Source organism: Archocentrus centrarchus, chromosome 22 (assembly GCF_007364275.1).
Source record: "Archocentrus centrarchus isolate MPI-CPG fArcCen1 chromosome 22, fArcCen1, whole genome shotgun sequence".
NCBI classification, from domain to species: Eukaryota; Metazoa; Chordata; class Actinopteri; order Cichliformes; family Cichlidae; genus Archocentrus; species Archocentrus centrarchus.
Window position 1 is genome coordinate 1,952,351 of NC_044367.1, and position 24,857 is coordinate 1,977,207.

Consider the following 24,857-nt stretch of genomic DNA (forward strand, 5'->3'; position numbering starts at 1 on the left):
TGAAACGATTCCTATCAAAATAAAGCAAGCCGAGGACTCAAAAATTAAGTCAGAAATGTGTAAAATATACTTTGTGTTAAATCAATAAAATATGTTGACAGTTACCCGAAGATGAAGTTGCTGTGTAATGCCACAACACTAGTTTTCATTTTTCTACTTATTGTGCCACACCAATTAGCACTGGTCAGATTAAAGTGGAAAACCAAAACATCCCACATTCTCTGCGGCCCACAAACGCAACTTAGGCGCACTTATGGAAACAGCTAAAAGACCAACTATCTTAATATGATTATGTAGCTTAATGTTAGCTTAGCATAAACACTAGAAAAAGCAAACCTTACTACGTCCAAGAATGAAGGTCAGCACCCCACAGTATTTGTTAAGCCATATTGTACTACAAAGTGCTAGTAGTATAGAGCATACTAAACCCGCAGCACAAAAAGTGCCATTTTAAAGGCTGGCCGACCCGGGGGCCAAGCTTATGCTAAGTTAGCTGGTTTATTTTATATATACAAACACACACTCACACTTTCCCAATTACTATGTCCCCACGCACTCAAACACACACAGTTTTTAAAGTTGGTATTTAATAGGGAAATTCAATAAGAAATGTGACATCACTCTGTTACAAAAAAGTACAAAGTTTTCTTTGCATTGTTGTACAGCAAACAGAGGAAACTTGAGAAACACAGTTTTGATTTGAAAAATCACTGAACAGGTTCCAGACCCCCCCCCGGATAAGTGGAAGTTAACAGATGGATGGACTGATGAATACTGTATTCTATACAAACACGCGAGGCACTTCATTTACAGTCAGCTTAGTGTATGTACAACTTGCTCATACATCAACTCTAGTTACTGACACCTGAAAATCACCTCTTTGTTGGGTAGATTAACATTATGGTCCCATAATCAATGGATGGACTGATTACTAAAAAGAAAACATTAAAAATGGGACGGATAAGAATTAAATTCTGATACAATAACATCAGTGTTTCAGTTTTCTTAGTGTTCAGTATTCAACATTGATTTAAGAAGCCTCATGAAGATTGTCAGAACGAGTAGTTATTTCAATAGATAGATGCTTTATTGATCCAGAAGGAAATGAGGGCAATTAGGGACTTCGAGTGTTTACTGAACACGAACAACCTAAACTGGTTTGCGATCACAGGGTTCAACACCTCCACTGGTGAGAATCAGCTGCTTTAAAATGCCCATTTCATAAAGTTGGGGAAATATGGCGGAATAATGCCCTAACTATTACCTGTAAACACATTCAATAATATTTGTCTATGTAATTGCTAATATTCTCTGTACGCATAGAGGAACGCACTGGTTCAAGAACACTTGAGCGGTGCAGATATCCTGATACAACAACAGGGTTCGCTGACTTTACAAGCACTGAAATCTCGATTGGGAAAAGCATTTTAAGAGTACTACATTACTCTTCATTGAGGCAGCAATCATTTAAAAGTGATATAAAATCTATAACAGTAATAGTTCTTAAAGGACTGAAATGTTTGCAGCAGATGTTAAATATTTTTATGCTCAGTTCAAATCAAACGAGTGACGGTGAAATGTTACAGGAAAAGACTTCAAAATAAAAAGACAGTAAATGGTTGTAACTGATCTCAGTGTTAAAGCTTACCAAGACCACCAGGTGGATGGTTGATGACATTAACCCCTAAACTCAATCCATTATGAACTCATTACTGAGCACAATCACTTTAGAGGGAAATTACCAACTCCAAAGGTAAAGCTGAAGCCTTCCTTTATAACCAGCAGCGGTTTCCATCAACAACTGTAAAAGGGCTCAATCGTTCTACAGACAGAGCAAGCATTTAAAACAAGCCATCTTTGTCTGAAAATTAAGTCAAGCATTTTAAAGTTTTTTTTCTAAAATTCAAGACACTTCCATCCACCTGGTCCTTGGGTAAAATACACAGTTCAAAATGATAGCAAATATTTGGCCCAGAACCTGATACCCACTAAAGAAAGTCAACAAGCCAGGACTGCCTGCTGACAAGTACTTTTTAAAAGAAGTGTTTCAGGCAACCCTGGTGAATTTCCTTGAGGTGTTTCAGACCAAATGTGGCTCATTTCTGCAGAGTCCTGCACACAACAGCTGTCAGCTTTGCTGTGCACAACTTCATGGCAGGAAAGCGACTTTCATCTACTGACCAAAATAGCAGATGTGTGGAGAAGCCTAGAAATGAATTTTACCACTTTACAAACAAACTTTACAAAGATTTACCAGCAACTGGTGGGTGACTGGAATAACATCTCACCCTGAAACTGATTTGTAACAGTCTAAAGTGCTAACGGTCTTTGCAGCAGATTGACAGGTACTTCTTTGGGTGAATTAGGATGGATGCAGAAGCTCCAACAGGGCTCCAACCGCACCAAAGTAACCCTTAAAATGGCAAAAACAACAAAAAGGCAGAAGGCGGCAGTTAGCAATCAACTAAAATTATATTTGTGATCTCTGATGGGAGTGAGGGGTAGATTTACTGACCTCATGGCGAAGGAAGAGTGCCTTGAGCTGACCTTTGGACCAGTAATCCATGGCATAAGCCAACAGCTTCATAGAGAGGGTGTTCACTCTTAGGAAGTTCCCAACAAACAACACTCTCTCGATGTTCTTTACAAGAAAAAGAAAAGAAAAAAAGGAAGAAAGAAAGAACAGGGATGAAAATAATTAAGGCATAAACAATCCAAGAGAGACACCAAAGTTTTAGAGTGACTGATACCACACTAGAAACTTTTTTTGGGGCTATAACTGCCACATTAAAAGAAGCAATCTGATTTTGTCCTACACTATTACCATAAAAAACAGCAGGCCGTGTTTAGGGAAATAATGTAACTCATTCATAGCTCGAGGAATGTAGACTGAAAAAGCAGTTTACCTCCTCTGCGCCTTCATAGCCCTGTACAATGCTGCTTGATCAAGACGGCACAAGGCAGCACCGTAAAGAGGCTGAAGGCAAAGAGGAAACAGACAGTAGGGACTGAATGTCTTCTCAAACCTTTTTATAACTGTGCATCTGGACACAGAAACCCTAATTCAGACAAACACCAAGCAAATGAGAAATTGTCAGCACATCCCCACAGGTCACCCTCCATTACTGTTTCTGTATACTAGACAGGGTATACATGCAGACACTTGCTCACTGCAGAGAACAATACCCATATTATTATTGTGGGTTTAAACTAGATGAAATAGGCAAGCTGAAGGCCCCAACTTGAACAGATGAATAATGCCTTGCAGCCTCTAAATGAATTCAGACACAGATGGCAGCATATCAAACACCAACACACACACACACACACACACACACACACACACACACACACACACACACACACACACACACACTTATGATCCCGTTATTATATCCCATCAATACTAACCTCATTGAGAGCGCACATTCTGGTGATAGAGCCGATGTTATTAGTGATGGTGACCAGCGTCGCCCTGGCCAGGTCCTCTTTAGAAACAGACTCTCTCTTTTCTTTAAACATCATGTTGCCGAAACTGCCAAAGCAAGACAAAAATCTATGTTTGGAAAGTCTTTCCATTTTAGAAGCGGAACAATTATAATTCTGCCTTTGAGGTACAGCAATGCTGTCCTGGATTTAAATTCACACTCCTCACTCAAACATCCAGGACTGAGTGCTGAACATCTTATTAACAACGTCAAAGAGGACAGAATACTTGACAGTAAATTCGTTTTTAAGACCGATACGGCTAAATATTGAAAACTGCAATCAAATGTTAACAGCACAGTCCTGGTTCCTTGCATTACGTACATGTTATAAGCAGGGTTGTGACATAGAATCAACAGAAGCAGCAGCTTTAAACCGCACCTTGAGGCCACAGCCCAGCCCGGCAGCCCGAACCGCTCGTAGTCTCCTCCGTAGATGTCTCTAACCAGCTTGTCCACACGGACGCTCTCCCCCTGAGAAGCCATCTCTAAGGCTTCCTCAAACGTAGAGCAGCCGGTCAGCAGGCAACACAGGCCAAGAAAGGTCCCACCACCGAGGCTGTGAACACACGCAGACTGACATGTACGGCACTCGCAATTCAACATATTTTAAAGTAAAACAAAGCCGTGCCAATGCACTGTGTGGGTTCTGAAATTACAAGCAATAGACATGCCTATGCATTACACATTTTAGAGCCTGCTAATTCAAATACATCAGTGCGTCTTCCTCAGCACAGAGAACAGAGGGCCATTATGCTGAGAGGGAAACAAGCATCCATGAGTCAACAGAGAAACCACACGATAAAAAACTAGTGGGCAGACTACAGAGAGGATCCCCCCCCCCACCTAAAGTCAACATAAATTAAAATCTACAAACAAAACCCAGAGCCGACTAACCTTTTTTGTCCGCTCACAAACAGTTTGTAATGGAAGTGAAAGATAATGGACAACTTTAAAAAAGGCTGCTACTTTCACACAAAAGGTACAAGGGGGACAAAGACCACCCACTTGACTGTTAAGCACCTTCCTGACTCGCACGAACCTGGCACCATGTAGTGTCACGATATGTAATCTGTTACCCTGTTCTTCTGTTTTCTTTACTCAGTTCACTTATACTAACAAAAATCGATTTAATGTCCTGTCCCAGTGCCAGGCAAAGAGTTAAAAATGAATTAAAAATTTAAAAAGGAAGGGCAAACACATACTGACTAATCCACCCATTGTTTTCTCAGCTGTCTCTGTGCTTGTCATGGCTTTTTAGAGACAAGATCAACATCCACAGCTGCCTCGTTTCATCTAACCTGCAATTTCTAATTGTAACCCAAGATTATCAATGAAATTTAATACACAAATTGGTTTACAACACAACAGTATTACTTTTAAATTTCCTAAATTCAGGGTAGTGCAATTTCCCATTTCACTCTTACTCACATCCCAATAACACACAACTTGGTAAGTGTCTCAAGTGGCAGCTTGAGTCACCCAGCTCATCATTACCTGGTCCCAGTGACTCGTTTGTAGTTGTTCTCAGAGTAGACTGCCAGGATACTGACCCCAGACCCAATGTTGACCAGCAGCAGAGGATAAGGATTCTCCAGTGTACAGGGCTTCTGGATGCAGTGGTCTGGGTCTGCAGGATTTTCAAAGTAGTAGCACTCTGATGGGCCGCTAGACATCACCGAGTCGAGGTACAGCACCCCCCGAATCAAACAGTCCAGCTCATCCAGCTTGTGAAGCTCCAGGTCAGCCATCTTTTTTTTTCCCCCCAAAGGAGAGAAACAAGAGCAGAGATAACGTCATCACAAAGGGGATGTGGTCTGGAGAATAGCAAGGCAGGAAACTGGAGGATGGGGGAATCATGGGGGGAGATCACAAAGCAGGATGTTTTATTTTATTTATATATATATATATATATATATATATATATATATATATATATATATATATATATATATAAAAATAATCTCTTAACTAAAAACAAACAAACAAAAAACCCCCCAAAAAAACAGTTTTTCCATCAAGTCATAGAAACGTGAAAAGGCAAAAACAATGCTACAATTCATGGCTCATCTCACTGTCTTCACAGGTCCAAGACAAGTACTTAATGCTTTAAGAACTGTCAGTCAGGCTCTGCTATTATATGCCATTTATTGTGTGTCAGCTGTCTCCTATAGACTGCCCTTGTCCACCTCTACCTTTCTGCAGGTGTCTCTGGAGCAGCATGTTCTTGGTCTATAGTTACCGAATGTTTCTACTGCATGTCGTCACGTGTTTCTGTGCTCATCTCGTTTGTCTACGCTTCCCCCTCATCCCCTGAAAGCTCGAGGGAAATGGCTGCCTTTATTCCCATTTACATTCACTGCCTGTAAAAGCTAAACAAACACAGCCCAACAGCAGACCCACCATACGGAAATCAGACTCAAACTTGTATGCCCCCCCTCCGGTGGCACAGAGGGTGGTGTGAAGGCTGGAGAAGTGCTTGTTGCGACCCATCTGCAGGAAGGCCGGGAGGTCGTGCGTGGGGAAGCGAATAAAGTGCAGGTTGCCCTTCCTGCCGCACAGCGTCAGGTCCTGCAGTTCCAGGTGAACGTCCCTGATGCCAGTTTTACCATAGGCGGTGTTGGAGGTTAGGTAGCGCCGGATGCTCTTCAGATTCTCCACCTCTTCCTGCTCCTCCTCTGCTGTGATGTCTTTGGGCTCGAAGTACACAAGCTTCACCAGAGTGCCTCCGATGTCCATCCCAAACCAGGGGAATGCTGCAATATGTGGGATAATATACGCAAAAAGACGTTCACTGTCATTTAAAAATAAAATTAATGCACTCTGACTAAAAATAATACACACACATATCCAAATAAAAAATATTTATGGTAAAGGGCACAAATAAAGGTGCTATCTCAGTGTTCACCCTGATGATGGCAAGCCGCTTCATCCCTAGATGCAACGGTACAGAGTGTACCGCTAACGCCATCTTGTTGCAAAAAAGATTCAGGCTATTTACTGCCACTACAGCTCACCAACAATAAATACATCGATGCCGAATTACTCATCTGTTTTCGCATTACCCCAGCACACTGGAAAGCCAATCCAATTATATATATATATTTTTTTTATTTACGTGACCAATTGCAGGATTTTCTTGCCAAACCTAGGTTATCAGCAGTTACCGTCTTTAATGGGGAACGCCTCTGATTTTTGTAGACGTACAGCAGCCCCTTTCCCAGTAAATACACTAAGCCCATGCTGCCAACATTAACACATACGCGGCCTCGTTTTCTTCACAGAGTCGTGCCGCTGCCTCGGCGCCGAGTGGGAAGTCCGCCGCTCGGATGTGGCTCTTCCTGCGGTAGTGGCAGTCTCATTGTTGGGCTCGTTTCGTAAATAACCGGGCATCTCCTTTTCGGACCGCGGCTGCTTCGAGGGCGTTTCGTCTTCGTCAATAATGTCATCGTCGTCGCGTTGGTGGCCATTGAACGCCATTGAAATGAGTAATTAGCTACATATAGGCTGTATGTTAGGTTAAATGAAACCAAATGATTTATGAGGACAATGAACTCTGATGCTTAACGAGGTAGCTAATTAGCCAGCTAAGTAGCTAAGTATCTTTTCAGAAGGCTGGGCTACATGTCCTTTTTGTGTTCGCTGTCAAAACAGGGGTAGGCGGGGTTATCACGTGATTGAAGGACGCAAGGACCAATCAGACGGCGAATCCGCCAGTCGGAAAAGATTTTTTTTTTTTTAAAAGGCTGATGTCACTTTTTCTTGAGTTTTATGGTTTAAAAAAAAAAACATGCCTGCAAGTAAAACAGATGTTAAATATACACCATTAGATTTTAAGATGTGTAATGTCGCCTCCTATCATATATAGACTTATTCCAATCATGCCAACTCAACCGACCACCTTTTCTGGAAATTATGTAATAAAATAAGCTAAGTGCATGTTTAAGTTAAGATATTTAAACATGTAATTCTGAGTGACACTTTTTTATATTAAATCAAAAAAGAAAAATATCATAGATTTTATAAAATGCAGCATTTGTTATTCAGGCAAGCCACGTTTTATTTAATGGCCTTTCCTAAAAGAATTCAATACATACAAGTAAAAAAAAAAGAAAAATAATAATAAATCCGCACGTCTTTTCATAATTTCAAGTTTATTGGCATGAAAGGTGAAGTGCATAGCTAAGCCAGTGTTTAGACTGATAATCAAATTTAGACTGAGATTACATTTACACATAAACTGTAATTGCATCTCCATCTCTGCTGTTCAAAAGCGCTCTCAAAAAGTTAAAAAACACTAAACCTTTCCTCATTGACAATACTATATACAATAAAATCTTTCACCTCACAGAACAGACCTAAACTGGATTTTACTGAAAGAAGAAAAAATAAATCCTTTGACAAATTAGATGTTAAATCAGTTGTGCCAGTGATCTTGCAATGCTACAAGATATAATTATTATTTTTAGAGTGCAGCTGTATCTTTTTTTTAACAATACATTTACTAAAATTCACATTTGGAAACATTAAAGCAGAAGACACGTGCACTGAAAACAACAAATAAACTCCCGGGTAATGATATAATTTCCACCTATCATGATAAGAAAACACTTGCCTGCTCAAAACAAAACAAAAAAACAAACAAAAGAAACTAAACTGGTATTTGGTACCATGGGGGGAAAAAGTCACTACCAATGAGTCATAGTTTTTTAAAAAACTCTGAAAGTCAGTGGTCAAGGCTTTAAAAGCAATATTTTAATGTGAGGTTTAGCTGACAGACCCCGTGACTGCTAAGTGTTTTTTTATATTTCATCAGTCTTTCTTAATTAGGTGCCTATGTAGCACATGCACGCACGCACGCACACACACAAATAAATACATTTAAAGCCAAATTTCACAATAAATATCAATAGGGAAAGAGAATTAACACTGTGAACTACAGGCCTCCACAGTCCACAACAAGCAAAATTCAGGTCCTTGATTCATTAACCCACATTGGATGATAGCCAACAGCCTTCTCCAGCTTATCAGAGAATATACAACCAATGATTAATACATACCTTTAAAAAAAAAAATACACATTTGTGTCACATAAATAACCCGAGAGCTCAACCCAGTTCTTTGAAATGTCCTAACTAGCATAATAAGGGCAGATTTAATAAAAACATAAAATGCCAAACAGAATGGTAATAATGACATGATCAAAGGTCTGCAGAGCCAGCTGTAATTACTGTAGGTAATCATTAAACCGCTGCCTCATGCCACCCCAGGGCAGTGACTACAGTAAGGCACCTTGCTCGTAAAATCCTTTCCAAAAGCCTTAAAGCCTAATCTTTAATTCCAGGTATTAAATCCCCTTATTTTTTAAACCTCCACACCAGCAGCATTGCACAGACAACCACTCCGGCAGCAACCAGAATGAACTCTGGCAAAGTGGTGTGAGGGGTCCAAGGAGCCGAACTGTCTGTTTGCTCTTCCCCCTCTTTTGGGGCGGTGTTTAAACCTGACACAGAATCAGCGGCAGCGTTAGTGAACAACGGAGGTGCCGAGGAGATTTCTTTGGTTGTTTCACCATTGACATCCAGGTTAGGGATAGATGGTTCCTCGGATACCTGTATCACCAGCTCCTCCTGTGTTTCAAAGCTCTGACACGGCGACTCATACTGGTTTTCCTCGGGTTCATTATGGTTGAGATTAATGACACCAGTCTCCTGGCATGGCAGTGGTGTGACTGTATCCACAGCGGAGCCGACAGAGGTCACGGCATCCGATGCAGCCTCACTTATTTCCAGACGATCACTGTTGCCCGAGTAGGGCTGCGCCTCTAAGCCCGATGCGGGGATAGCAGCACTGGCTGGAGTTTGCGGATGGATGCTGACGAGCTGCCCCGGCTTGCTCAGACACACATCATCATCATCAAGAGAGGTTTTCATCACGGGAGCACCAGGCCTGGGGGAGTCTTCAGCTGCAGTTTCAACAATCTGTGGGACAAATTCATTACAGAGGTCCATTTTATTCTCAAACTGTGATTTTTCTATGTTCTAACTTTCAGGTATGTGAATGTGGCTTCATGTAAGAAGGTCTGGTAATAACACTAACACACACTACTGCCCAAAAGGCTAGCTCAAGTCATTCAGGAAAGCTTTTATACATATAATAGTACTCACCTGTGTAGCAGGAGGTTCAGAAATCTCTTCAGGCTGTGGGACAGGAGCAGGACCTTTGTTAAATGTGGGGGTGCTGTCCTGGACTGGAGGCTTCTCTGGGGTCTTTGTGTAGACAGAGGATCCACCAGTCCCATCAGAGTTTATCTGAGCTTTGGGCGGACTCTCTGGCTCCTTGCTCTTTTTGACGATTGTGGTCTTAAGAGGATCTTCATGGTGTTCAACTGGATGTGGTGGCTGGGGAGTGGTTTTAGAGTTGACAGAAACTGCACCACTCCCTGAGCTCACCTGAGCGTCAGTATCAGCAGTGACATTTTGGATATCCGATTCAGAGTTTTCCTCTGGCTCCTTGCGAAAATTAACATCTCTCTCTGTGGATGTCACCCGAATGCGTGTGGTCTTAGGGGAAGCGGGAGGTGTTGATGGAGGATGTGCCACTTCAATCTGTGTTGACTTTGGAGCCTCAGGGACAGGCTCAGGTGAGGAAATCGCTTTGGGAACTGGGTCTGCTGCACTCTCGGGGGATTGTGGCAGTGTTGGGGTATTCGGAGGGGGCGGGGCCTGGGCAGCTGGCTCTAGAGGAACTGTAGGAGCTACAGCTGGCAGAGCTACAGCAGCTTCACTGTTAGCACCACTCTCTGGAATGGGCAGATAACTGGCAGATGGTGCTGGGTGGACATGTGCCCTGACAACAGTCGCTGGAGAGGAGCTGGGGTTGGAATCTAGGGCAAAGGAAACAGTGCTGATATTTAAATCTGTCATGACAACCTCTCAGTAAATCCCTGTGAGATCCTGAAGGACTACCTAACCCTGGAATTATACAGACATGAATTCATCATTAACTCATTTACTGGGACAGCAGAATACATGCAGTTATTCACTGCATTCTAAGTTCTAATCACAGATATTTATGGCTTACAGCGAACCAACAGGGAGACAATAAGAAGCTATCAAAATTTAGCAAAAGAAAGAGAAAAATCTTTCTGCATCAACAACCAGTTATTGTGCATTTCTACTTTAATCCTCTGTGGAGTCAAATGCCAAATAAAAAAGCTTCATGCTCGATCACTGGGAGTCACTGTTCTCCCACAGCTTTCTCACGAGAGCTGTGAACTACAGCTCAAGGTCAGACAACAAAGAGGGACCATTTTCCTTCACATGTCAATTTACAGTGCTCATATCTACTGCATATTAAAAAAAACAAAAACTGGTCTCCAAGCAGCATTTTACATGATTCCCTTATACTTTAGTTTTACATCTAAACACACAGAGTAATCTTTATTGGATAATAACGCATATACACAACTGCTTTTTTTTAGCCACAGTAAACATGTTTGGAAACAAATATGTTTGCATAATCTGCACAAGCTGTTTATGTTTCGGAGAAGGTTTAGCTTGAACTGTCATTTCCAGAGTAATCCTACAGACTATATCAGGCCATAATAAAAATTATCTGCTCCTTACCAGGTTCTGAAATGTTTTAAATACAACCTCAGATGACCAACAACACAGGTCATATTACAGCGTGTCATTTCTTTAAACGCTACGCCAAAATGGAGAAACAGTTTGTGAAAAACTAAGTACGTGACTTGATTCAATATCTTGTAGAATCCGTTTTAGCAGCAATAATTTGAAGTAATCCTTTTCTGTGCATCTTTATCAGTGTGTCACATTGTTGTAGGGGACTTTTAGTCCCCTCTGCTTTACTATGTTGCTTCAGTTCGTTGAGGTTTGCAGGCATTCATTTACGCACAGTCCTAGCCAAGTTTTAGCTGCTGGACAGATGAGCTCACATTTGACTCAAGAACACTTGTGCACAGAGGAGGTCATGGTCTGAGCGCTGCAGAGTCAGACCTTGGGGGGGGGGGGATCATTATTATGAACAATAATAAATATTCAAAAGAGAAAAAACAGATCTTTTAAAATGGACTGCTTATTGGTTTCCATTTATTGTAGTTTTTAATAGTTTAACTGCATACAACATTTGTCAGAACAAATGAAACCCTTTCATTGTATTTATGTCCCATATTAAAAACATATTTTCCTATCCCAGCTGTCAGGGCGACAGGCAGGGTACACCCCGTACAGGCTGCCAGCCTGTCGCAGGGCTAACACGGAAAGACAGAAAACCATTCACACCTACAGGCAATTTAGAGTCACCAACTAACCTAACTCCACTAAGTGCAAGTCTATGGACCCTGGGAGGAAACCGGAGTACCCGGAGAAAACCCACGCAGACACGGGGAGATCTTCAAAATAATGTTTCTAAAGCCTGGAAATAAATATGGTCTCACACACCCTATGCACCCCTTTAGACTCACCCCTGCTTGCTGGAGGTATCGCTGCCATATAAAGCAGGACGGCTGCCGTCAGCCATCAACAAGCTGCCTGATTTAAACATCCTATCAGACTAAGTTAACAGTTCGTGCGCATATTTCAACTTCTGTAGCTTTACTGTAAATTTTTCGCTGTGTAAGACAAACCGGAGCAGCTACAAAGCTCTCTTCTCCATGTTTTGCTTGTTGATCCGGTGGTTTGATGAAGCACCTCCTCCAGCTTTTTCTCAGTGATTACAGGAACAAGCGCTTTTCTTTCAGCTCACCGTCTTGGTAACGGCTCCGCCTCTCTGCTCTTCGCCGTGTGTGTGGACAGATCCGTGTAAATCCATGACATCTAAATTATGACATCTTCGGTGCTGCTGTTGTACTATCATTCTTTTTGTTAAGAAAACTGGGGTGTGGACGGGTTTAATGTTGTAATACTTTTTATTTACAGGTGCTCCTAAATAAGTTTCTATTGCAGGTCCATTTTTATTCACAAATGTGGGCGAAATGCTCACACATGGTGACAACTGAGCGCTACAGTTTAAACAAAACATCAAAGCAAAAAACTAGTGGCGAGGATTTTTTTTTATATAATAGTTATTAAAGCTACTTGATGAATCGTTGCAGCTCTACTTCAAAATGTCTGGAATTGGCCTCACAACCCCTCCTACACTAATGGGAGGCAACAACTGCGTTTCTAAGATCTTTGCTCAGGTCTTTCCTCTTTAGCATTGCACTAACACACACCTGAATGCTCCAGACCTGCAAACTGCCAAAAGTGATCACAGTTGCTGATGATTGGTTAATTAAGTGCTTTTGATTAGCAGCACTGGCTGCTAATTGCTCTCTTAATTCCTATGGAAACAGTAAGGATGTACTTAGTTTTTCACACCCTGCTTCTGCATTTTGGCTTAGTTTTTGTTAAACACATAATGTCAAGTGTAATATGGCGTGTTTTATTGTTCATCTGAGGTTGTACTTGACTAATTTGGAAACCTGCTGGACCAGGTAATTTTTTAATATGTCCTGATACATAAAACCTTAGAACTGAAAGAGCGTGTGCTCTCTTTTCACCATGATTGTTTCTGCTATTGCTGGCATAAACTTCCGTACTAGGTAAATTATTTGGCGACTTACTGTTAACGGCTGTCAGAGTATTGTATTCTGCTCTGATCTCAGCTGCAATGGTTTTCTGCTCACATGCCTCAAGTGCCTCGATGAACTGCTCCGGCCAGTTTTCTCTTCTTTTCAGGCAGTCCAAAAGAAGCATCATGCCGTTATAACTCCCACTTGTGTCTGTTTTTGCTTCAATAACATCCTAAATTTGTTTGAAAAAAACAAAACATGATCAATTCATCAGAAGTTTAGTCTTTAAAATGTACCTTAGTGATAATGTCCTTTATTGCTCACTATTAATAATCAACCACACAACTCAATCTAAGAATCCCTTCAGTGCTTGTTATGTCATTATATTCAAAAGCCAATTTAATCAGTATCAACGGGCCCTGATTCAGTATCAACACCAAACACTTCCTCATACTGCTCCACATGTTTCCATAGACGTGAGACTTAATTCATCCTGAAAGATGGCAGAAAATGGTTAAGAGCTGTAATGCTGTTCACTTATTCTTTAAATTAATAGTCTCTGATTCAAATCAAGCTTTTTTAGCTACTGTATTTAGACACAGTTCCTGTGTCAAAACCTAACATTTGAGTGCCTCGATTTCACGGTAACATGAAACAGTATATTTAGGGTAAATAAGTATATTTAGGGTATATTTAAAGTCATTCATTGTGTTGGTGCTTGCACTAATTAGAGGTGTAAGAACTCTTAAAAACCATGCTTCACAAACAGATCATTCAATCATGATTGGATCACGACCAATCAAACACTGGCTACCTGATACATCACAGCTTTGACCGGATAAGCATGCTTTAACTTGGCAGCGGCTCCTCATCGGTATCACAGTACAGGAAGATGGACATTTCTATTGTGGTTTTGGTTTCAGTTTCAGAATTGTTACACTGCTAGTGCCAATACAGCTAAACAAAAAGGACAAAATCAGGCCGAGAGCCTTATGGAACATACCCTGTCGTGAGCAGTCAGGCAAGGCAGGTGCATTATTATTTCTCTTGGTTTCACCTTGGAAACAATGATTGCCATATTCCGCCGTACATATCCATTGTACAGTTTGTCACTGGCGAATGACATCTGAAAAAGTCAAAGGGCAAAGACATTAACGATGCTTACTTTACAGCTGTAGCGTTCTACAGTTATTTAAGATTAAGATTAAGATAGTGTTTATTTGTCACATGCACAGTTATACACAGTACAATGCACAGTGAAATGTATGTTGTACCTGCAACCATATATACACACACTCATATAAATAAGAAGAATAAAAATAAAAATAAGTAATTCACACTATACACTATACTCTATATACTATACACTATACACACTTTTACATGGAATTATAGATTATAATATTTACATTGTGCAATAATAGTCCAGTTAGGGCTCAGAGTTGAGCAGACGGATGGCTTGTACACACTGATACACACTTTACTATATTTCAAAATGCCCCAAGAATAGAGGATATTTTTATTTTTTTAACTTAGTAACTCATTACATGCGAGGTGTAAAAGTACCCAAACAGTACTATGATGAAAACTGATCTTTGCTGCCTGGAATAATTAAAAACACAGTGAGGGGATTTTTATCCAAGGAAAGTGAAAGTGAAAGAGAAGCTCAGCAAGGCTCCATCAGAGTGGGAAAAAAAAGAAAGTGCTTTCCTTTCAGTTTAGGAGCCCCCCCCCCACCCCTTTTTTTTTCAGTCTTAGCAAAGCAAAAATCGTTTGTCTTTTTCAGGGGAAGAATACACTCCTACTTCTCAAGGCTGCAGCTGAAAGAAGAGTTAACAGGCCTGACTAGTCACTTATTAATCACCCCCATGCTCCAGTTTAATATCTGATTTTCCAATGTGCAGGACAAAAGTACTATTATAAATACACTTGCATATTTCCAGGGTCAAATGGAAGGCTTGGGTACACTTTTTTTTGTGTTGAATACATTTTAAGCCTCTCCATTTGTTTGTAGTTAAACAGCCAGATTAGTAGTCTGTTGTCAGGGTTAGTCAGGGGGAGTTATCGTCACAGAATATCACTGTCCCCACTAGCTTAATAAATGAAATGGCACCCTAAAATCCTGCTTAAATGTGAGACATCAGCAACAGCGGTGTACCTGTCTACCTGCAACTCAAAACGGAAGTGATGTCAGAGGCAGCTTTATTAGCCCACAGAGGTTGTTTACCTGACAGGTAGATATGCTACAGAGCCTTAAGATTAACATGAAGAAGTGAATATGCATCACTCCCAAGCTTGCGTCTAAGTATCAAGTGACGAGAGTTTGTAGATTAACAAGACAAGGAAGGTGGTGTGAGGAGGGGACAAAAATGCACCTTGACACAAGGACAGTTTCTAAACAGCTGAGCCAAATGAATGACCTCTAGAGCGGCAGGTCATTTCTTGCCAGTACCCTTGGCTTTCCAAGACTCTGGCTCAAATTTCATGCATCACAGATCTGTTCGAGTAAAATATTACAGCTATTTTATTTTTAAGACAAAAAGAGGTCACAAGAAAGAAGGAAATTCAGATCTGCGTGTGGGAATAACTGCTCTAACCCGTTTTGGAGGAAAACACCCGGGAAGTCCAGGAAGAAGAAAAAAGGTTGCACGCAAACAAGCACGACGGCATGTGGAGTACCGAAATACATCGTTAAACTTTTCAAGTCTATTTGGGGGGTCAAACAACTGACTTACGGAGTTGTGGAAGAATTTAAAAAGGCTACACAATCACATCACGTAAAGACTCCTGCCTCTTCTTATCGAAATCTGCTGTGATAAATAACCGAGTGTGTGCAAGCTAATAGGAAATAGCAGTTAAATGTGGCTAAAGAGAAATTTGATAGACACGACACCCCCGAGCTCAAAACAGTCTTAGCGTTAGAGCTGAAACAACAATTATGTTACTGCACGCTTAATAAATCGTTATAACACATAATTTAGTGCTCACCTTTACTTTTTCAGCGCCCCAGCAGTTAGTCGCTCCCTTTATTGAGGTACTCCTGCTCTAAAGACCTGCGTCCTCTTCTCCTCTCACAGCTGCGCAGCGGCTCTTCCCACGAGATCTCCGTCCTCCTCGCCTATTGGACAATAGTACCGTCAATCACAGATTGGGCAAATAGAAACAGTCTGTAACGAAGGCGGGGACGCGCTAAATCTTGACCCTGCTGTGATGGGATGGCAATGGTATTAGACTGGATCTCGACTTCTGGTTTACATCTGTCCCTAATCCCTGATCCTAATCTGTTGACTCACACACACACACACACACACACACACACACACACACACACACACACACACACACACACACACACACACACAGCTGCTTTGAGTAGCATTTTAAAGCAGCTACTGGCCAGGGTCCAGCTATGTTTATTTTAGGGGTCATCCAAAATTATCAACATTTTCCAAAGTGTACAAAGACTCCCTCCCCAAAAGTGTACAAAGAAAATGTTGATCTTTTCTCATGACATTTAATTTCACCTGGTTCTTTTGTATTTTAATGTAATAGGAAGTATTAAAAACACATCCTGGTGTTGAAAAATTCTGTAAATCTTGGTATCAAATATACTCTTTCCTATCTATTAAAACTTTGTATTGTTGCACTAATAAAAATCCATCCATCCATTCTCTTCCACTTACCCGTTTCAGGGTTGCAGGAGGGCTGGAGCCTATTCCAGCTATCATAGGGCGAGATGTAGGGTACACCCTGTAATGAACAGATATACATACCTATATATTAGAATTTATAGGGTGCAATAAACTGAATTGAATTTGAATGTGACTTTCTTTTCCAAAGAGTGACTAGAAACAAATTTAGCGACTTGTTCCGGTAACATCAGCAACTTTTGGAGAGTTTTGGAGATATGGTGGTGTTGTGCCTTGAGACTAGTGTTTGTTGTGAATTGTGAATTGAATTGAATTAAACTGAATTGAGCCAAAAAGTGATTTCAAGAATTTGCCAGAAAAATTATTGGTTGTATGTAAATTGCTGCAGATTAATTTTTAGCCTAAAATCTGTGAAATATGTGTCAAACATATTTCTCATCAATGATATTATGTCAATCAGAGAGAGAAACAACACTCCTGTCACTATATTCTTTATTATGAGGGTAAAAACTATCTCTGACATTAAAAATGTCTTTTTCCTGAGAGATCTGGCCAAGAGGGCTGCAGAAATTGCAACAAATATAACATTATAGTTCTATAGAACTGTAATGTTATATTAATGTTTTGTTAAAGAGTAGCCAAAAAGGACTGGATTGATTATAATGTAGATAAAAATAATGCAGTCATAAAAAATTTGCAAAACAAGTCATTTTTTCATTTTATATATAAGCCCTTCATAAATCCTGTGCACCACAGTCTATTTACCGATATAAGCAAAGAGTACATAAAAAAAAAAATCAGAAATCGGAAGCAAGACTGACCATGAACACAATACTTGACTAACTATACTTTAATATTTTCACGGGTAAACATACGGAAACAATTCTGCTCTCAAGAATATTTACCTCGCTGATGAAAATAAACTTTAAAAATTTAAATTGTAGGTATACCATACTGGTACTCAACCACCAATACTGATATAAGTACATTTACCTTATTATATTTCTGTTTATAAAGACATATTAATATACAGCACAGATCCATGTTTAATCAGGACCAATCTGTGGACAAAAACTACAAACAGCTGCATTTGCAGTATTTCAATGTTGTTTTTATTAATGCACAGTTTTAGTAATGCACAGTTAATAATTAGATTCAAATCATCATCAATCAGCATGCATAGAGGAGTTCAGGAGAGAGGTACAGCAGTGAGTGTCTGCAGCTATCTGTAAAACGTGGTGGAGGCTCTGTCATCTCTACCAGTGGTGTTGAAATCTTGTCAAAATTGATGGAATTATGAACACAGAAAAGTACCATCAGATTTTGACCCATCACACAGTACCACCTGGAAAGCATCTGATTGGCAACTGCTTTATTTTTCAGCATGACATTTTTCAACACAGTAAAAGCATACTTGAATAGAAAAACACAATGGAAACTATCAGTCATGAATCGGCCTCCCCAGAGCCTGGACCTCCACATTATTGAAGCAGTGCGGGATCATCCTGACAGAGAGCAGAACAAAAGACAGCCAACATCCAAAGAAGAGCTTTAAATGTCCCTCAAGAAGCCTGGAGAACTATTCTTGAAGACTGCTTAAAGAAAAGACAAGAAAGCTGCCTCAGAGAGTTCAGGTGCTCATAGTAAATACTGACTTTTAAGCTTGTTAGAGTTACACAATGTACAGTGGCATGAAAAAGTTTGAGTTGAACGATGCACAGCGACACCATCTGCAGCAAGATGATGTTGTAGGTCTTTGGAGCTGCTCTATGACTGTTCTCACCATCCTTCTCCTCTGCCTATCTGAGATTTTTCTTGGCCTGCCACTTCGGGCCTTAACTAGAACTGTGCCTGTGGTCTTCCATTTCCTCAGTATGTTCCTCACAGTGGAAACTGACAGCTGAAATCTCTGAGAGAGCTTTTTGGATCCTTCCTCTAAACCATGATGTTGAACAAGCTTTGTTTTCAGGTCATTTGAGAGTTTTTTTGAGGCTCCCATGTTGCCACTCTTCAGAGAAGATGCAAAGAGGAGAAACACTTGCAATTGGCCACCTGAACCCTTTCTCATAATTGGATTCACCTGTGTATGTAGGTCAAGGGTCAATGAGCGTACAAAACAAATTTTGTGTTCCAATAATTAGTGCTAAAGGTATTCAAATCAATAAAATGACAAGGGTGCCCAAACTTATGCACCTGCCTAATTTTGTTTAAATAATTATTGCACACTTTCTGTAAATCCTTTAAACTTCATTTCATTTCTCAAATATCACTGTGATCGTCTGCTATATGATAGATTTAACTGAAACTGCTGATCCAAACAACCAATAAAGGAATATAAAGGAAAATCATGAAAATTATCAGAGGTGCCCAAACTTTTGCATACCACTGTATGTTTGACGAGTTTCAGTATATTGGTGCACCTATTTCCCATTTTCCTACCAAAATAAAGAAAAATGATGGTGTGTGTGTATGTGTGTGTGTGTGTGTGTTACTCTATATCAGTATCAGTCCCATTTTCTGCTGTGTAGAAAGGCTGACTATCTTAGTCAAAGCAGAGAGAAAGACAAAGCTTTTACTTGTTTTGCTACACACAAGGACAATAAACAATAAACAAGATCTGCAATCAGATCACTCAGTTTCCTTGAATGAGTTTGAAGTCCATTATTGCGGCTATAATTGCACTTGTATGTGCACTTTTAATAGTTATATTTGAGCTAAATAATTTTTGGCTCTTAGACTTTTTTCACACTTTACCAAACTTGATTATTGAAGATTTTCACATGGGATCAAGATACAGCAGAATCACATGAAATTAAGGTGTCAAATGAAAGCAAAAGCAACAAACTGGTTTGCTAAAGTCATAAAATATAAAACAGTTTTATAGCACAGAAGAAGGAGAATCAAAGGAAATCCAAATGAAACCTTAGCATGTGCTTATTTTAAACCAGAAGGTGGCGCTGCTCACTCACTGTCAGAGGCCTACTGTTTATTCCAGCTCCTGAATAGCTTAAGCAGGGACGTGTATGAAGATAAAGTTGCCCTTAGTGTGACAGTAACCTTGTTATTTGATAAGCAACTGTGTGTTAATCAACATTAAAAATGACATAAATTATTGTAAGATCGGACCGGGTTCGAGTTTTAGGATTTTGCATTTACTGTTAAACGTGCATCAAAGATATCTGAGTCCACTATAGCAAAGGTTTGGTAATATAAATTATTAATAAGTGCAAGCACCTCCCACAGATTTATGACATAAAGAAGTGAAGTATGTGCCTTATTGTGACCATGCTCGCAGCTTTGATTTAATATTTCTCAAAGTATGTTAGAAGAAACGTTTCTTTGTCTCATTCACTGCAATTATGTATGAACTGTTTTTAATTTTCCTTCTTAAACCACAACAGGAACTACACCTTTCTAATTTCACACATTACGATTAGTTTTCTCTCCGCAGGGGGAATATTGCTCACCCTGTGAAACACGTTTATATTGTCTTCCATTACTCTCGGGGGAGCTTTGTCAAGTCTGGAGTCGCAAATGTAATTTTCTCAGCATGAGGTTGGAGGCCACACATTTATTTTAAAACCTGGAAATAACAGTTTTTTTTTTCTTTTTGTGTGTGGCCACTTGGGGGCAGTGGAAATAAGCTGTGAACACAGGACTACGATACTTGATCAGCTTTTAAGGCGCTTATTTACACATTGAGCACGTTCAGCATTAATGGAGCATCACTGTCGTGTTTGCGTTCTGTGTTACATTTTTCCTGAAAATATCTGCTTGCTGTGACCAGAACGATGCAATGAGAAATGCCTGTATATCTAAAACATTTTTAGGAAAGTTATAGTTGTTCTTTTCAGGAAAAAATGTACCCTGAGAAGCAGAAAACCTTGAAATTACAGTCCAGGAGAGCATTAGGGTTTGTTGATATTTTTGATACAATTTTATTATGCATTTCTCTCCTCTAATTGCATTGACCTTTAGCAATATGGGAATTTAAAGGAATGAAAAATGGCAGAGCTGAAATCTTCAATAATATTCCTCAATTCTGAATGAAATTTCCGGATCAATGAAGGTGTGAAATGATAAGACTGTTGTTGGTTGTTGCTGTTGCTGTTGCTGCCATTTCACCAAGTCCCAAAGACGCACTATTGGATTGAGATTTGATGACTCATTTGATTGCAGCATACTCACTGTCATGTTCAAGTAATCACTGTGAGATGATCTGAGCTTTATGATAGGGCACGTCATCCTACCGGGAGCAGCCATTAGACGATTTGGTCATAAAGAGATGGACACGATCGGGGAGGCTGTGGTTTTGAAACAATATTCAGCTGGTGCTGAGGCGACCAAAGTTTGCTAAGAAAATATCCCCCACATCACTACACCACCACCAACCTGAACTGTTGATACAGGGCAGGATGGCTCCATCCATCCATCCATACCCTACCATCTGAATGTTGCTGCAGCAATCAAGACAGACAGGGGACATTTTTCCAGTCCTCTGGAGTCCAATTTTGGTGAGTCCATGTGAATTGTAGCCTCAGTTTCCTGTTCTTAGTTGACAGGACTGGCACTTGGTTTAGTCTTCTGCTGCTGTAGCCCATCTGCCTCAAGCTTCACCGTGTGCTCAGAGATGCCCTTCTGCATATGTTGGTTGTAACAAGTGATTATTTGAGTTACCAGATGTTTCCTCTTTCTTTGGATTATTCGCTGTAAGTCCTAGAGATGGTTATGTGATAAAAATCCAGTATATCAGTTGGCTCTGAAATACTCAGACCAGCCTGTCCGGCACCAACAATCATATCACATTCAAAGTCACTTGAACCACCTTTTCTCCCCATTCTGATAGTCTGATCCGTCGAGCTTCTCCAGGTCATCTTGGCCATGTCCACATGCCCAAAAGGGCTGAGTTGCTGCCAGTTGGTAATTAGCTGGTATCTATGGTCATGTAAAGATAAAAGTTTTCACCGGACTTGAAAGAGGACTGTTAATGCAATTATCTGACACGAGTCCTGTGAAAAATTAGGTGCACCCCGTGATTCAATAACATTTAAAACCACCTTAGGCAGTGATAACATCTTCACTTTGGTTTTGTCTGTTCAGAGGACATTGTTCCAGAAGCAGCTTTACAGACCCAACCCTCCACACACTCCTGTGAAACCTTTCTTTTTCACATGACTGTGTGTATAAGGTTTTCTATACTGAAGGATGTGTTTGTTTAAGAGCTAGAAAGAAATGTTTTGACGTAATGATGATAACAGGATGGAGTGGTTATTTAGGCATAATGGTTTTGACTATGTTTTTCTCAAAAACATTTCAATGATTGCTAAATCAAAACAATCACATCATTATCATATATTTCCAAGAGACTCACCACTATATGACTTCTGCACGCATCAGTGGGTGGCCCCAGCACGTGACATCTCCTTCAGTACATTTCTTTAGGGTGTTTCTACAAATGTGGCGGCACTCTTTGTCTGCTCATCACTGCTTAAAGTGTTCATTTTGAACAACTGGACTGTGAATGAAAAAACAGGTCAGAGCCAGATGATCCCAGGAGAGACAAAGAGAGGCTGAAACACAGTTGTGTTTAATCAGCTGTGGAGTGAAGAAATCCACATGTGCTGAATGAAAATGTGACAGGTTATTATTGTAATTAGACAAAACCGCTGTTCATATTGGGCCTCGAGTGGATAGTTCATTAACAAAAATATCTATCAAAGTGAGCTGAATGAGTCATTCTTTTAATTTCTCTGTTAATGACTCAAAAAATTGTTTTTCTAAAATGGTGAGAATCACCTCTTTGAAGCCTAACTTTTGGGTAACATGCAGAATTAAAATGATGAAAAATCTGCTATTATTATACAGACCTTTTCTGTTTTGTTGGGTAAACCCTCCTTAGCAGGAAGGAGGACACAGAAAGGCAAATAAAGCCACAGTGAGAGCCTGAGGCAGCATCACCAATCCATCACAGTTGAATGGGGGGTGGGGGGTGGGGGGTGGGGGCATGTACATCTAAATAAAAGAGCAGGACTGTACTCTTGCCACAGCCCTTTGGCGCTAAAAACAAAAAAGCAACTACAGCACCCTGGTACAAATACATGACAGGCATGCCATGTAAGGCCACAGTAAAGGCTTTAGTACTGTGCATTTATGGGCATTTTGTTGCTCTGAAAATTCTGATCATGATCATTTATGAAAAGCAGTACTCTTTGTTGGGTAAATATAAGTTGCAACATCCCAACAGAGTATTCAAACTGTTGGGTATTACATGCTTGGATGTGAAATGAAGACAGTGCACTCACTGAAGTCAGCTCTGAAGAGGATTTTTGGAGGCAAATCACCTTTAACACTTCAAACTGCTAATGTAACAACTCAGCAGTAACAACTCTGCAGTACAGAACAGCAAGGCACCCAGAATGATCAACAAAAAGCCACCCGGCACAACCCTCGAGATTGTAGCTCAAAGCTCCACTTAGTGAAGGACTGTCCACACAGAGGTGAGCAAGTCAAGCTGATGATGGTCAACTAGATGATACAGACGAGTGTCACGTTACTCTATCTGCAAATGAGCCATCAATTGAAGGTGTTGACTGACTCATGTTGGGATCACATACACAAGGAAGGTGTGGAAAAGAAGTAAAGTGGAAGAAGCAACAACTGATAACTTTCTACTCCACCCTCTCATATAGGGTCAGACAAGCAATATGGCAGCAGCCAAAACTAACACTAAATCTTTAAAACATGTCCCCAGAAACTAGTGGGTGACACCACAGTGACTCTGTCCATCTTTTACATTCAATATTATACAGTAGATATGATAGACCCAGATGGATGGCAGCATGGTGGCGTGGTGGTTACCGCTGCTGCCTCGCAGTGAGAAGGTCCTAAGTTCGATTCTACCTTGGTCGGGGTCTTTCTGTGTGGAGTTTGCTTGTTCTCCCAGTATATGCGTGGGTTTCCTCCCACAGTCCCTGAAAAGTGGAAGAGAATGGATGGATATGAAATGAATAGGAGTCCTCCTAAGAAGACAAAAAATTCCATCAAAAAATTAAGGATTCAGGAATTCCCTGAAAGTTTTCTAAAGCTCTCACAAAAGTAACCTTTAAGGACCATTCCTGACATGCTAAGCCTTAGAGATGAATAACATGGAGTGACCCCTCATGGCTCTATGGCGCTCTAACTGAACCATTGCAGGGTTAGTCCCTGTGGCAAAGGGACCAATAATGACTACAGTTATTCCATAGTTGTTGTTCAAATACAGCTGCATCTTTCAGTGAGGTGAAGGAGACAGACAGAGCTTTGGGTTGGGAAAACCAACCTGATTATCTACTGGGTGGTTAGAGATTATGAATGCCTCGACTGTATGTGCTTGTGATGCGCATCATGAAAAGCTCAGACATGCACTTACCTCACCAGGGTCAGGAGCTGGATCTCTGTCATAAAAGGCAGACATAAAGGCGAATGGTTACATAAACAAAAATGGTTATGCAGTTAGTTGGTGCAGAAAATGCTCTGGCAGAGAACTGATCCCCCTTAATAAAACCATGTGGACATTAAATCCTAGTCAAATCAGCAATAGAAAAAACTGAAGCATAATGCAATCAGCATTAGTTAGCATTAGATAAATGTAATGTTGTATAGACTGCACTGTACACCTGCATGAAAATGATTGGCTGTTATGAGTCAGCAGCCCAAAATCTTCAGTATGTGGGTAATTAGGTTGAGGTCTGGTGACTGGATGGACCACTGCCTTCAGACTAGAAATGTTTAATCAAACAAAAGTGAAAGAATGTAAAAGTAACTTGAAATGTAACAGGAATAAAATAAAGACTAATTTTATGTTCTTCTTTTTTCTTTACAAGCTGACCTTCCAAATTATTCCTGCTGGACTAGAGCTTAAAAATCACAAATTGTAGCTCTAATGACAAACATTTTTCTTGATTTCTTAGGTTCTGGATGACATTACAGTGAACTTTACTGTCCTGCTGCTTGTTTAAAAAGCTGTAAATAGATTAAAGCAAATGCCTTGGACCTGCATTCTATCTGAAGGCCACCAGATGGCGATAGCTGTAGTTGCAAAAAGAGTTCTGGTCCTAGCAGCATGTGGAGAAACAGTCTTACCTCTGTTAACACTTTCCTACTGAATTC

The 24,857-nt window shown here is 40.4% G+C and overlaps 2 protein-coding genes across 2 annotated transcripts; both read right to left on the reverse strand.

Annotated features, from left to right (window-relative positions):
- Positions 1 to 576: 576 nt before the first annotated feature.
- On the reverse strand, positions 577 to 7,137 carry pank2 (pantothenate kinase 2). The gene is made up of 7 exons (XM_030718717.1): positions 6,749 to 7,137; positions 5,889 to 6,241; positions 4,983 to 5,236; positions 3,868 to 4,044; positions 3,412 to 3,535; positions 2,516 to 2,641; positions 577 to 2,413 (listed from the first exon to the last, which is right to left on the reverse strand). Exons 1-7 carry the CDS (start codon positions 6,963 to 6,965, stop codon positions 2,363 to 2,365), a joined length of 1,302 nt encoding a protein of 433 aa, XP_030574577.1. The 5' UTR covers positions 6,966 to 7,137; the 3' UTR covers positions 577 to 2,362.
- Positions 7,138 to 7,644: 507 nt separating this feature from the next.
- mavs (mitochondrial antiviral signaling protein) lies at positions 7,645 to 16,167 on the reverse strand. Its single transcript, XM_030719633.1, has 5 exons — positions 16,048 to 16,167; positions 14,063 to 14,185; positions 13,111 to 13,291; positions 9,653 to 10,371; positions 7,645 to 9,466 (listed from the first exon to the last, which is right to left on the reverse strand). Exons 2-5 carry the CDS (start codon positions 14,183 to 14,185, stop codon positions 8,843 to 8,845), a joined length of 1,647 nt encoding a protein of 548 aa, XP_030575493.1. The 5' UTR covers positions 16,048 to 16,167; the 3' UTR covers positions 7,645 to 8,842.
- Between the last annotated feature and the right edge of the window lie 8,690 nt (positions 16,168 to 24,857).